Here is a 15,274-nt window from a genome sequence, read left to right as displayed (position 1 = left end):
TTTGTTTCCGTGCCCTCTGCAGGACTCCGATGATAGCAGGAGGTCTGTTCGTCATGGATAAGGAGTACTTTGAGCTGCTAGGGAAGTACGACATGATGATGGATGTCTGGGGTGGAGAGAACCTGGGTGAGTACAGTGGAGTCACAGTGGAGCCAAGGGTCAAAATGATGTTTAGGAGATAACAGTTTTATACAGTGATGGATGTCAGAGTCAAGTAATAACCTTGAGCTGTTTTCTCATATGCATTCCTGAAAATATCTAGACAGTTTCAGGAGGACTGCTCCTGTTTATTCTCCTCACCTGGCTGTTCACATATGAAACATACAGCAGGAGACTATCTCTGTCAGATGGGAGGAGGGGGGGGGGGGGGGGTCTCCTGAGGCAAGACATGACGTAAAAAGAATGATGTGGAAGTGGTGTACCAAGCAACTGAGTCTGCTATACAGCGCTATAATGAGAAGATTTGCCTTTATATCAATGCTACATGTAGTTTGACATAACAACATCAACCAACTTGTGGAGAAGAATGTACTGGCTAACAGAACTGAATGCAGCAGTGTAATTTTTAATTTTTTTTAAGCGTAATCTGCAAGTGTGAAAGCCCTATTGGTGGGTGAAAGAAAGTTAAAAATAAATTAAATTCTACCTTCATAAACTTAAGTTCTCTCTCTTTATCTGAATAGCCACATCCTACCCTGCATCATTGTTTATTTTAATCTTATGGGATCATAATTTTAAAAAACAGCATCAGGCTGTATTGAAGTAAACTTAAAACTATTATTCATACCAAAAACTTGTTAGGAAAATGTTAACTGAGTTGATAAAAAAGCGGAGAAGTGGGGCCATCTCATCTGGTTTGATGCAATTGGACGTCTTTTTGTAACCATTAGAGTCGCCCCCTGCTGGCCATTAGAAATAATGAAGGTTTTTAGGCACCTCTGCATTGACTTCATTTTTAAAACAACAGGACACATGCACTTCTTATACAAGCTGTATGGTCTTTGACCTGTTAACTTTTATAATCTCCTGTTTTTATCTCGACTGTGCTGTATTAACAACACATTTCTACTCTCTTCGAAAGTGTTAGTCTCTCTGGAGATTTTGTACAAGGAGAGCAACGATGATGTGTCTCACGCTGTCAGCAGCTTATGAGCTCATTCAGGGCTGAAGTGCCAAGAACCAAAAATGCTCTGGTGGTCATATCTGAATGAAAGAGTCTTCCAGATGAAAGTTGATCTTAGAAGATGACAGTGATAATGTGATAATGATTGTAGTTAGGATTGAGTGAAGAGAACCTAAGTGTACACAATAGAGATCATTTGTCAACTGTACCGTGATATAATAACTGCTTTGTCCTCCTGTTGCTTTGTCTGAATTCATTTGGGAAATCTTTTGAGAATAAACAGTATGATTCATGTCTTTGTGGAGACAGTGCAGTGATTCACAGCTGGATCAACAGCTCACATTTATGAGCTCTCATTTTGAAAACGCTTATTCAAGTACAGACGATGCTAGATGGTGTGTTTAGTTACCCGTCTTACAGTCTGCTTATTATAAACAACTGTAATATTTATGCCATTTTCTTTTTTGTTAGACCTGACCTCTTTGTGTGTGTGTTTATTTCAGAGATCTCATTTCGTGTGTGGCAGTGTGGTGGCAGTCTGGAGATCATCCCCTGCAGTAGAGTTGGCCACGTCTTCAGAAAACAACACCCCTATACCTTCCCTGGGGGCAGTGGGACAGTGTTTGCAAGGTAACCCACACACACAGACACACACACAGACACACACAGACACACACACACAGACACACACAGACACACACAGACACACACACACACACAGACACACACACTTGAACACTCTTAAAGTCTCTAGGCACCACACCATCAGATTCATGTCTTTTATTTCTGATTAACTAATTTCTCGTTGTCACTTGTTAACTTCCATCTACTGTGTTGACTATCCTGCATATCCTGAGGGTCCTTTAAGTCATGATGACCCCTTATGTGTACTGTAGGTAATCACAGACTTCACACCAACGTCTACAAATACTGACACTTTTAACTGCCTCAGTTGTCCCAAACTGAAAGCGTTTTCTAAACCGACGCGTAATCAAGTAATTAAATTAAACATAACCAAACCGTGAGCGTTTCACTACATTAACTTCCTGTTTGAAAGGTTCTCTGGCAGTAAAGGGTTGATAATGCTATCAAGTATCTTTTGCATTAGTGTGGAAAGCTGGATGGCTTGATGAAGAGCTAGTAAGGATGTTATTCTGCTAACCACAGAATTGGTGGTTTGATCCCCAGGTCTTTATGTCCACGTAAATCACCTAAATATATCATAAGCCAATTACCATAACCGCAGCAGACGTCTCCTCTAATATCAATGTGTTCATATATTATTCAGCTTTACAATGACTCCTGATTCTTTGGGACTTTTTGTTATGATGTTCTTTGGTAATATTTTTCATTTCAGTTGATTACTGCCTCTCCTTATAACACTCCTCAGACTTATTGTTATATTTACATCATTTCTGACTCTGTATTAAGTTTAGTGGAAGGAATATACATAATTGAGTTTAACTACAGCTCAGAGATTACACCACCATTGCATAATTAAAAACCAAGTGCTGACAATTAAAAGACAATAAAGTATTAATCATAGGGGGGGAAATTGGCTTCACATTTGGAAAGAACACTTCTCATATGGAGGAGATCTGTTTACTGATACGTATAACCACATAATTACTGAATGAGCATCAACAATAGGAAACATGATGCATGAAAAGATATGGATCTCTGCTTTGAATCCATCTCCAACCACAAGTATCTAACCCTGGAAAAGAGCCCAGCAAACCCTCGCAGCCCTGATTAACAACTTCAACAAACACATCACAGGGAATTTGAAGAGGCTGTGGTTTCTCTGGACAAAGCACTGAAAAAAAAGGACACTTAAGGGCATGATAGGGCATCATTTAGAGTATCTTTGGAATGAACAACATATTGTATTTTTATAGGTTATTGTCTGAGACAGTCAGTCAGAGTTGTTGAGTGATATTTGTGAAGCCTCTTTAAATCTAAATGTAGACTGCCAGCTGCAGATAAACAAAGACTAAATGTTCCCTGTAGTCTCAGACCAAATGGGACATCAGCAACAAAAGAGGATCAAACCTCCTGGGATCTAAAAAAAAAAAAAAAAAAAAAAAGGCTTACTTAAATGTATGACATTTTAGATGTCATGATAGTATGCTGGCTTTAGAGGGGACTCATTTCAACCCAGAAGCACAACAGGAATATGGTGTGCAGGTTGTGTCGGTCAGTTACATAAAAAAATTACACACAGTCTCAAAAGTAGTTGCATAATCCTCTCCTACAATTCAAGATATCATTTATTATTAATTTGATGGCTGTACAAGTGTTCTTACGTGTCAGCTTCGAATATGGAGACTCACAATGCAGAACAGCTTCATCTGTGCTTTGCGGTTCAGCTCGGGACATCTTCTTACCCCTCAGCGTGAATAAAGTCCCAGGTTCAGCTCGGGACATCTTCTTACCCCTCAGCGTGAATAAAGTCCCAGATACCCTCTCTAAGTCTGCTGCCTGTGACCTTGGGGAGAAACGAGACAGCGCCTGTTTTGTCTACGTGGATGACTTCTTAATTGTTCTGGGAGTAGCATTTCCCAAATATCCAAGTTGTGTATATTGGCTGTGTCGAAACAGGACAATCAATGTGAAGAAGCCCCTTTGAACCACATTTGTAGCTGCCTAGAGGGCATTGTCCGTGTTGCTTTCACTTTGGATGAATCAGAGTTTTCGGCTCCCTGCACGTTGAAAATATAGTCACAGTTAAAGATATTCAAATACTGCAACTGCATCTTGGGTGGCCTCCAAAATCTTGATTTTTAAGTTTACTGATCTTCGGTGTTGATGGTTTTTGGGATGTTCAGTTCAGGCAGTAGATGTTGTGTTTGTACACATCTGTGTATACTTGATTTTGGGACAAACTGCTTTTCATGGTGTTAAACTGAGACCCTCCCTGTACTTGATGTGGCATGTTTGTAAGAATGTTTATTTTCAGAGACTAAATCTAATACTGAGGTCAGTGATCTGTCCAGACAAAAGCAATAAAGGACTATGCATTGTGAGTGCATTTTGTCCCCCCTCCGACTGTATAGAAGGTGGACATCTCCCACTGTGACGTCACCCATTGATTGCAAACTTCCATTTTAAAGCCTCAAGATTGGTTTTACAGTCGTCCTTGTGTTATAGTTGGAGCTAAAAAATTGCCATATTTTGACATGAGGGTGAAGCTGGAGATAAACAATGGGCTTAATCTCCAGCCCCATCATTATAATTACTCAATGTTCCAGTATGTGCTAATTGCTAATTCATTAGCTGGCTAATTAGCTTGTTAGATACAGCATTTCACACAGAATGAGATTCTTTTGTGGCAGTAGATGACTGTTTGTAATTCATCAGGCTAAAAGAGCTAACAGAGGTTGTGGTATATTGCAGACTACTTGCCTGCTGGTATACATCTCTGGTGGTAGAGCAAGCAGGGGCTCAACATCAATATATTATATAATATATTCCTAACATCAAAAAGAGTCTTCTCTACATACTGCAAGCATTGTTCTCTGCAGGGAAGACCAAACAACCATCCTGATTCCTATTAAAGACCACCACAAATAAATCCATAAATGAGAACTACTGAAGAAACTAACAAGCCAGGTATGGTAAGCCCAAGCACCAATACCTGTTAGAGTATATATACTGTATACTGTTAGAAAATGAGAAATTATATTGAAATGTACTCTTAAACAAAGCTGGAGTTTTTTATTGTCAGAACTAATCAAATAAGCTGGAGAGAGACACAACTGTGAACATGTTCAAATCTGCTGTGAAGTCAGGTATTTTGATTGTTTAGGCCCAACAGTGATTGACTCACTTTTTGGGGAACTGTAGTTTTTGGCACTTAATAATAATAATACATTTTATTTATAAGCGCCTTTCAAGACACACAAGGACACTGTACAACAATCAACATTTTAAAAACAGCGATGGATAAAAAACAGCATACAATAAAGAAATGAAATGTAGGACAGTGTAATTGCAGTTTAAAATGTTAGAGTGAGTAGGCGATCTTGAACTGATGGGTTTTGAGTCTGGATTTGAAGATGGGGAGAGAGTCAATGTTGCGAATGTCAGGTGGCAGAGAGTTCCAGAGCAGCTGAAAGCTCTGCCCCCCCATGGTGCTGAGGCGGGCAAAGGGCACGGTGAGGTGGATGGAGGAGGAGGATCTGAGGGAGCGGGCTGGAGTGGCGATGTGAAGGAGGTCAGACAGATATGGAGGGGCGAGGTTGTGGATGGCCTTGAAGGTGTACAGGAGGAGTTTGAAGATGATTCTTTGCTTCACCGGGAGCCAGTGGAGTTGCTGTAGGATGGGGGTGATGTGATGGTATGAGGGGGTTTTGGTGACAATACAGGCAGCAGAGTTTTGAACCAGTTGGAGCTTATGGAGGGACTTATGAGGGAGGCCGAAGAGGAGAGAATTACAATAATCAATACGGGAGGTGACGAGGCTGTGGACAAGGATGGAGGCAGTATGGGGGGTGAGGGAGGGGCGGAGATACAAGTTTTGTGGATGATTTCAAACGGTGTATGTGCTTTATGTTATGATTGGTAAAAGTCTTTCCTCTCATAACTTCTTATGACAGTCAGGTGAGGCATTTCTTATCATCCAGGATACATGTTTTGGGGTGAAACGGAAAATGATTGCCATCATCCATTGTCTGAAAATGAAGAGCTGCATGCTGTAGTCTGCTGTTGATTCAGCCCACTTAATAGTGTGTGAGCCTGCATGCGTGTGTTCGTGTGTGTGTGTCAACACCTGCAGGAGAGGATGTTGTGACACACCACTTATTGAGGCTGTAAAGGTAGAAAGTAGAGATGAGCAGGCCAATGTTTGGTCTGAATCCTGCTGACACATCATCAGACAAAATAGAAATTTAACAAAATGTCACTGGACATTACGTCAGCAAACACTCACTCACTCACTCTCTCACTCACTCTCACACACACACACACACACACACACACACACACACACAAATGTAGTAGTAGCTGGAAAAATTAAACATAGTCACGCTAACCTGTTTAACCTGAAGAACTCTGCCCCCCTATGGCAGAACAGAAAAACTGAAGTTGGAGGAGGACAGTGTGCCTTTTTGTGTCTTTTGTGACATATGTCTTTGCTAACACACCTGAAAACATACACACACACACACACACATTGTTACTGTTACCTTTCCCTCCATCTCTGTGTCTCTTTCTTCCTTTGTCACTCGCTCTCTGCTTGTATTTCCTGCTTCATCCTTTCCTTTGCTTACCTGCTCTTGTTTCATGTTTTGTCTTTTATTTACATCTTTATATTTGAATTGCCCCCCGGGGACAAATAAAGTTTTTTGAATTGAATTGAATTGAATTGAATTGAATTGAATTGAATCATCTTTCTGTGTTCCATCGAACCCCACCCCTTTAAAATCTCTCTCTTTCCTCCAACCTTCCCTAACTTGTCTTCCTCTCACCCCTCTCTCAGGAACACAAGGAGAGCAGCGGAGGTGTGGATGGACGAGTTTAAAAACTTCTACTATGCTGCTGTACCCTCAGCAAGAAATGTCCCCTATGGAAAGTGAGTACAATGAAGCTGTGCACGAGTTTTACAACATGACATAACCATAACATTCAAATTACAAAGGCAGCCGCGTAAATGGGTGTATTAATTGGATTTCCAATTAGCAGTATGTAAGCTGTGAAGAAGTCAGTTACCCGTTTTATGGATGTGTCATGAGGCGGTTAATGTGGCTTTAGAAAAGGGCAAAAAGTCGGGCCCTGATTTGCATTGATCGAAAGGCTGCCATAATATTTGACATGCTGAAGGGATTAGGGTTAGATTATGAAAGCATGAGCCAAAGTAGAAGAACATGATGGACAGAAATGTCATTTGAAAAGAGGAGAGGAAGGATCAGATGGCAAAGTGCCGATAATACAGGAGGAAATGTTAATAAAACAGGCTAGTTGTTAAAAATATTTACCATTTAAGATACAGGTCAATACGCTCTTCATTTAATGTTGTTGTTAAATTACCAAGTTATTTAAAGAATAAATCAAATTAGGCCTACAGTAAGCCTCAGCTTTAGTTTGTTTTGAGTGCTAATTGACAAATGTTTGCATGCTTGCAGGCTAAACAAATCTGTAACCCTTATATTAGCAGCTGAAAGCCTTAGTGTACATAATGCAGCCACTCAGAGCTGTTAGCTTGGCTGCTCGGTCGTGTTTATAAATGGAGATTATTTGATGAAATGTTCCATATCCCTGGTGACCTTTAATTCTTCTGTTCTCTTTTTCTTTTTTTAAACTAAGTCACACAATGTGAGTGCAGCTCTTTGCTTGTTTTCACACGTTCCCACTATCCTCAGAACTGTCCACACAGCAATAGGCTCTTTCAGATTCCTTCTGTATAGCTCAACAAAGTGCTTATTATGTGACCTTGTGGGAACACTGCTGGCATCTCCCTCCACTGCCAGCCTAAGCAGTTATTTTCCCCCAAAGGATGCGGCCTCAGACGTGCCCTAGGTCTCTACTATCTGCCCTCACAGACTGTGAGGAGTAGGAGGGCTATAATTCAATCAATGTCTGGATCTGTTTTTTTAAATTCAACCTTTGATCCCTCTGGTACTCCAACGTCTCTCTCTCTCTCTCTCTCTCTCTCTCTCTCTCTCTCTCTCTCTCTCTCTCGCTCTCTCTCTCTCTCAGCATCCAGAGTCGTTTGGAGATGAAGAAGAGGTTAGGCTGTCATCCGTTCAAATGGTACCTGGAGAACGTCTACCCTGAACTGCGGTGAGAAAATAAGTGTATTTTATATATTATATTATATTATATTATAGGGAACATGGTATGACACAATGATGTTATGTAATTAACTTTAATTACACACAACTCCCACATGAACTATAGTTGCAGCATTACAAGACCACAGATCTGTGAGGAGAAGCAGTATGAATACTGTGTGCTAGACTCTAATGTTTCCAAATCACATGCATGTGCATGAGCATGATAGAGTTTTTATCTTATCTTTTATCTGTGTTTTGTTTGTCTGTTTGTTCAGAGTCCCCGATCACCAGGACATAGCTTTTGGAGCCCTGCAGCAGGGAGGAAACTGTCTTGACACCCTGGGACATTTTGCTGACGGGGTGGTGGGCGTCTATGAATGTCACAATGCTGGGGGAAACCAGGTAGCGTTACAACGACGACACGCACAGGTCAGCTTGTCAAACCATGGTCTAAAGACACCTGGGTGGAAAGTGGTGGCACGTGTGGTGAGAGCAGGGAGTATGTGAAAGGATTCAATAACGTGTCAACTGGTGTGAAGTCTCTTGAGAAATCTAAAGTGATGAAAAGTACAAATGTTATTGATGTGAAGTGAAGTGAATGAATAATAGAATGAAGTCTATGAGGCGATAGAGCTTGTAAAGGAACATGTACGAGGTGCCGGTGGCCGATGTGTAGTTTGCGTGACCCATGTACAAAGGCTGTCCTGGAAGCGTGCCGCCTGGGTTCAAATTTGACCTGAGGCTCCTTTCCATGTCGCATGTCATTTCCAAGTGTCTCTCGCCCCAATCTCTAACTCTACCCACTGTCCTGTCTTTAAAAGCCCAGAAATTATAATTTAAAAAAAAAGATAATCTATACATGCAAGTCAAAGCTTGCATAAAGACTCTGTACATGACAATAGAGCACTTTGAATGTGTAGTGTGTATGAAAGACACTTTGTACTTTGTACCTGTGTACTACACAATTTTGAATCTGACACTGCGTCATTTTGGTGTCCTAGTGTGTGATTCAACATACTGTTATGGTGTTGCGGAAACACAATGTAACTAAACAGCACACACACACACACACACACACACACACACACACACACACACTGCTGTTAAGCCCTGGCAGCTCCGATGTTTTACACTGATGTCATTACGCCCCTGTTACTTTGTGAGCTGACTGTTCAGCTGCTGAATGACTCCGCAACACCATCATGCCTCTGTGACATTTACGTTGAAGGGAAGGGTTTCAACAAGTGTATTCCTTGAATAGAATGACAGGTGTGTGCAGATCTTACTGGGAACACTGGTGACACTCAGAGTTTCAGACACCATCTGCTTTGTGCACCTGTTTACCTCCCAAATCATTTTACAACATTACAAACTCTGCTACACAACCTGTTTTCATTTGAAAGCCATATTCACTCGTCTAACTTGGTTTATGTCATGATTAAGAAATGGACATACTTTAATAGGATATGTAAATCACAATAAAGCTCTGTAGGTTTGTTTAGAGGGGGCGTGTTTAACACTAATCATTGTTCCTGAGGGTTTAAGTTATCCAGTATGATTTCATGATTGAACAGTGGTTGGTACAATCTTTGGTAGATCAACATGTAAAGAGTAAAAGTACTCTGCATTTCTTGTGACACGTTGTTTAACTGAAAACATCCTGTGTCATTTTAAGGCAGAGACACTGCCAGACCTTGATATAGTCTCTCAATACTCGTAATCAACATTAAACATTTAATTTGTTAACCTGTTAACACTGCTGCCAGGTGGCTGTGCCGGTGTGCTCAAAACTATTTACAGCACGCTGCCAAAAGAACATGCAGGAGGAGATTTTTCATCAGAAAACACTTCTCACACATTTACAGGACAAGATCAGCAACAAGATAAAAGCTGCTGCTTTGTCCATTGGGATTGCCAAAATTAAAACAAATGTTACAAAGTAATATTAAACACTGTTGTAAACTGACAACAGATTCTACTGCTGACGCCTGTCTGCTCAGCTCTGGTGCTCTGGTGCTCTGGTGCTCTGCCTCATACGCTCAGGACGGTGCTGTGAGTGTTGTAAACACTCGAGTAGCTCTCACTCTTCAGGACAACTATGTGATGACTATTTATAAATCAGCCCCAATCTTTGTTTTCAGCATTATATGTGCTGTAAAAAAAAGTTTCCACATCAGCTCATTCCAGGGAAACATTTTAGCCCTTACTTATGTATTGGTGATTATATTTTATTGGTCATTAATCTTTGCTGAATAGTTGGATTGGAGTTATGATAGATTAGTGAAAGTACTTTTTTTTTTTTATGTCTGTGCATTATTCAACATGTTGTATCTATTTCTGTAAAGGAGTGGGCCCTGACGAAGGATAAGTCAGTCAAACACATGGACTTGTGTCTGACGGTGGTGGACAGAACGGCCGGCTCTCTCATCAAACTACAAGGTTGTCGAGAGAATGACAGCAGACAGGTAATGCACACAGGGACAGCTTCATAACAACAAAACATCAATACACATTTGTAACATTTCTGCACACTAAATGTTGTGTTTATGTCATGATGCTGTTGTGTCTTGGCAGAAATGGGAGCAGATAGAGTCCAACTCGAAGCTCCGTCACGTGGGCAGTAACCTCTGTCTGGACAGCCGCAGTGCCAGGATGGGCGGACTCACCGTGGAGGTCTGCAACCCGAGCCTAAACCAACAGTGGAAGTTCACCCTTAATTTACAATCATAGGGGGCGCTAGAGACCCTCGGAAGACCGGACATCATGTAGAGACACTAACAGACTCTGAGACACGGATGAAGAGATGGAAATGAACTCGAGGAGAAAGACAAACTCGATGGATTAATGGATCCCTCTCGCTCCTCCTCCTCCTCCTCCTCAGAGGTGCAGCCAGTCATGTCTATACACCTCTCCCCCAACTCAGCCCTCAAAAAACACAGAGCCACACCCCCTGGGGGAGGGGCTTGTAGACAGTAGAGGAGTAAACAGAAAACTTCCTGTGTTTGGTGGATGGATGATGACAGTGATGATCATGCTGAGGGGAAAAGTGATGAAGGGGCTTTCCATCCAAACAACATACCTCAGTGTTTTCTTTCCATTGATGGCTCCAGAGACAAATGACGAGTGAATCCTTTGTTTTGTTTTTATTTCTTAAATGCTGGTGAAAAGGAACTCATTGATGTTTTTACTTTATAATTATTTTATTTTATTTTTAAGTATTTTTTACTTCTTGCTGTTTATCTCCATGGAGGTAAGCAGGAGGTGTTGTTTTCTTTTCTTGTTCTCAAAGAGAAGATGATGTTGGTGTTGTTGCTCTCTCTTTGTTTTAACCACATGGAGCTCGAGCCTGTAATGGATTGACGGAGGCTTCTGGTTTGGTTCTTGGATGTAGAGCAGTTTGAAGGGAGGAAATGGACTCGATTCTCCGAGCTTTTCCTTCAGTTTACTCTTTTTGGTTTACAGGATCAACAGAGAGAAAAAAAGAGGTGAAAAGGAGAAATGAATGCTGTGTCTGATACTTTGGGTTGTGTGTGTTGTGGAGGGGACAGGGGTTCAGGGGGGGAGTTTTCCCCGCTGTGGACGGGGGCCTGACACCGTTTAGGGCCAGAAGTGCATTTCCTGAAATCAGGAAGTGTCTTGAACCCTCCGTCTCAGGTTTGTCTTCAGGCTGTCGCACTGGCTGCTGCAGCATCTTCACTTCTTACTCCATTATGTCTCTGAAGGAACAAAATAACAACCTCCTATCCGTCTTATTTTATCTGCTTTTGTAAAAAAAAAAAAAAATGGAACCAAATTTAAAATGGATGTTTTGTGTGCAAGAAATTCAGGGGAGCAATTAAAACAGTTTCTCTTCACTTATTCTCGCTGCTCTCTACAGCTCTCTGTTGAGCCGATCAGTTCCATCTTTTCTGCACAAATCGTTTCCTTTTCATGCGACTTTGTTAGAAATGTAGGAAGGTTACTGTCTTAAAAATATCGCTCAAACTGGATCTTATGATGCAGCTTTTTTCTCTCCGGTGCAAACAGGTGTTCACTGCAACAGGATCAAACTTAAACGATCCTCCAGCAGGGACATGATTTAGATATTTGTTGCTTTACTCTCATAGCTCTCCCTGCTCTTGCACGACCTTAGAAGAAAACACAAGTGCTTGCGTGCATCTTACAACATTATGCACTAGACTTCAGAGAACTCCTTTTTTCTGCTGACAACACAAAACCTTGTTTATTGCAGCCCTCAGAACAGATTAAAAAAGAAAAAGGTTTACAAAGTCATGGCTGCAGTGCAACAGTATAAATTGTGCATACACACACGTGTCCTGGGAAGCTGCATGTGACACCCACCAACTCCAACAGCTCCACTCAGTCACTAGTGTTTTCCATCAACACATTTTGTTTTCTTCATTGTGCAGTTTGGATGAGCCATCTGCTCAGGAGTTTGAAGCTGTGATAAACAAGGTTTCACTGTTTGTTTTCATTTTTGCAGGAGGTGAGGCAGATTTTTTTTTTGATTGCACACGCAGGTCTGCTGATGAGAAATGCAAATGAGAACTCATCGTGTTTAATTTAGCGATCTGCTTCTTTCTGCAAAACAATATTTCATTGTCACCAAACAGAATGATGCCACTTTGGTTACCTGATAGTCTTACTAATGCCATTTGTCAGACCTGATGCCTGTTGTGTATCTGCTCTTCTGGTTTATGATCGGGGTTCATCTTAAACTCCTCTGAACCTTCATACATCAGCACGAGGCATCTTTGAACAGAAACACTGTACAGCAGCGATGACCTATAGAACCACATGTCCTGATCTCCATATAGCTCCATTTATACACAAGTGTTTCCCTCACACACACACATTCTGAAATGCTTTATAGGTTCTTTTTTTTCTATTCCTGAGTATTCAAGTTTGACAAAGACAGCGGCTTGTGTTTTCTGTGTTGTCTGATTCTTCCTTTGTTCCATGTGTGGTGGAATTATCTGTTTATTTTCTTTATTTCCTTTCAACTTGTCCTCGATGTTTGCCTTGTCTTAAACATTCATCCCAACTGTTCGCAGAGCGGATGACTGAGAAGGTCAGCTGAAACTGCAGCTGCGTCAAAAGAAGCCTATCCTGTGACTTGACAGGTTGCTGCATTGTGATGCCAGGCTGCAGGACCCGCAGGGGGGGTGTGAGGTGGAACCCAAGGGGCACACTTAGATAAGTGTTCAGTGTTGTGTTTCCATGGTTACCAGACTCTAGAGGCTAAATCTGATCAAGGGATTACATGCTTATCAGGAGTGGGATTTACTGATTTAAAGAAAAGTTTTATTTTAGGGATCTGCAAAAAGGTTGCAAATCAAATTGTTGATTTGCTGAAGAGATGATAAATCTTCATAATCAAAAACAGTATTTGTTGTCCATACAGTAGCCTACAGGGCATTAAGACCTTCTTAATGCATTTAAGATGCGTCTTTCCACAAGTAGTGTTTTTGCTTGTGGGTATAATGCAGGGTGGGTCTGAAGTTTGAGTTTTCTGCAGGTACGATCATTTTTTAAGCCTGACATGTATGATCAAAGCAAGTCAGGGCCGATCTTATAATGGAGTTGATATGCAAATGTTTTAACCTCTTGATTTGGATATTTCTGCAAAATATTTAGTATTATCAAAATGTTTAATCAAATTTTGACCTTTTAGTGACGTTTTGGGTGGCCATAGCTCCCTCTGATGTCACACCACTGATGAGTGTAGAGATGACAACCAGAAAGGAAAGAAAAGGGGACTCTAGAGACTCAAGGTAGTAAACTTCAGACGCACAATGCAGTACCGGAGAGATTCAGACTTTCTTTGTTATTACATTTCATTTGTCTTTGAATTTCCTGTTGTTGTTAAGCCTATGAAAATAGTCAGGCAGTAGAAACTGAACCGGCAAACTGCACACACCTGAGTGACCATGGCAACAGTGTCTGCTACAGCGATTGCAGATGTGTTGTTTCAAGCCTTTTCTTTTTTTAACGGAGTCTTACTCTAGTGAAGATAAAATGATTTTTATGTTATTGTTTATTATTATTTTAGTACATACACAAAGGAAAATGACTATTAATTTAGTAGTCATGTGTCTCACTTTGATTGATTAAATGTTTACATCCTTAGCACATTGTGCCAAAGTTCCTCCCTATTTTCTCTTAATGAGGAAGAATGAGATGGAAGAAAAAATTCTTTGGAAATGAATCACAGTGAACTCATTCACTGTCGGACAAATATTGCCTCTGGTATGTTTTGTAGGCCATTATTTCTAGTCTCACTTCCACCTGTAGGACATGCCAGAGGGAAGGAGCCCTCTGAGCTGCTGATCTACTGTCAGTTTTATCGTCGATGTGGGGGGACAAAGGTTTCCCTTCATTGAGGATTTCAGTCTGTGGGTATTTTTAACTTTTGAAACGGATCAAAACAATCATTCAAAGAGAGGAAATGTATCACCTGTATAAGCATCAAAAGAGGGCGTATGACTGAACACCAGTCAGCCAACAAGACTGTCCTCCCCTCTGCGCCTGCAGGACTTCATTCATACTCCCTCTGAGTTGGAGGGCAACAATTAAAGGATGGTGTTTAATCTGAGAGGATAAGTGAAGGTGAAGTTTTTCTGCTCTCTCACTTATGTCATGATTCATGCTAACCAGGGGGATGTCTTTTCCCTGCAGTCCACCTCACATCCCGTCTGAGGATTAAGGAGGACGAGAACAGCCCTTTCTCATAACGTGAGAAGCCCCGTCGAGACATCCAGCTCAGGACTGCTTAAGCTTCTCCATCTTTTGCTAAGAGTGGCAGCAGCAGTGTCTCACGAGGGGCTTAACATGCACTTAAGACACTATACTGTACAAGTCTCATCAACCAGTAATGACTGGTAAAACACAAACGGTAATCAAAAGGGTTGAGCATGAATTAATGAGGTAATAATGTGTTTTCTAACAGGAATGTGGATCATTGAATGTCGGTGGTGGGTGAAATGGCACGAGGCAGTCACACATGTAAAAGTGTATATTTTTGTATATACCTACATCAGTGTGTGTACAGTATGTACATATATACACAGTGTACTCAGCTGCAGTTCCTAGTTTTGTTGTCTGACTGTACAGCGCTTCTAACTGTTCCCTGTTTTATAGATACTGCAGAAAATTCAACTTTGAATGAGGAGAAATGATTAACTTAAATAAATGCATTTATATATATAAACTTAACCTTGTTGAGTAAGCTTGTCTGCCTCCATGTTTGTCTGTACAATCTAACAGAGCACGCCCGGGTAGAGAATGTCTTGATGTTTCTGCAGTTTCCACAGATGGACAGTGAAGGATCTGCAACAGCCTCCTTTGTATAAGACAATATTGAAGCCAAACGTGAATT

The 15,274-nt window shown here is 41.1% G+C and overlaps 1 protein-coding gene across 1 annotated transcript in view; it reads left to right on the top strand.

Moving 5' to 3' along the window:
• Positions 1–15,111, top strand: part of galnt2 (UDP-N-acetyl-alpha-D-galactosamine:polypeptide N-acetylgalactosaminyltransferase 2) — a 59,543-nt gene extending 44,432 nt beyond the window's left edge. Inside the window, exons 10-16 of the mRNA XM_061041178.1 lie at positions 23–126; positions 1,627–1,753; positions 6,603–6,695; positions 7,820–7,903; positions 8,172–8,298; positions 10,242–10,361; positions 10,471–15,111. Coding sequence (XP_060897161.1) covers positions 23–126; positions 1,627–1,753; positions 6,603–6,695; positions 7,820–7,903; positions 8,172–8,298; positions 10,242–10,361; positions 10,471–10,626 — 811 coding nt within the window. The 3' untranslated portion in view covers positions 10,627–15,111. The remainder of the gene's footprint in view (positions 1–22; positions 127–1,626; positions 1,754–6,602; positions 6,696–7,819; positions 7,904–8,171; positions 8,299–10,241; positions 10,362–10,470) is intronic.
• The last annotated feature ends 163 nt before the right edge of the window (positions 15,112–15,274 follow it).

This window comes from Labrus mixtus, chromosome 1, assembly GCF_963584025.1.
Source record: "Labrus mixtus chromosome 1, fLabMix1.1, whole genome shotgun sequence".
Lineage (NCBI taxonomy): Eukaryota > Metazoa > Chordata > Actinopteri > Labriformes > Labridae > Labrus > Labrus mixtus.
The sequence above is the reverse complement of the archived record's forward strand: the minus strand, read 5'-3'. Positions and strand labels throughout refer to the sequence as shown.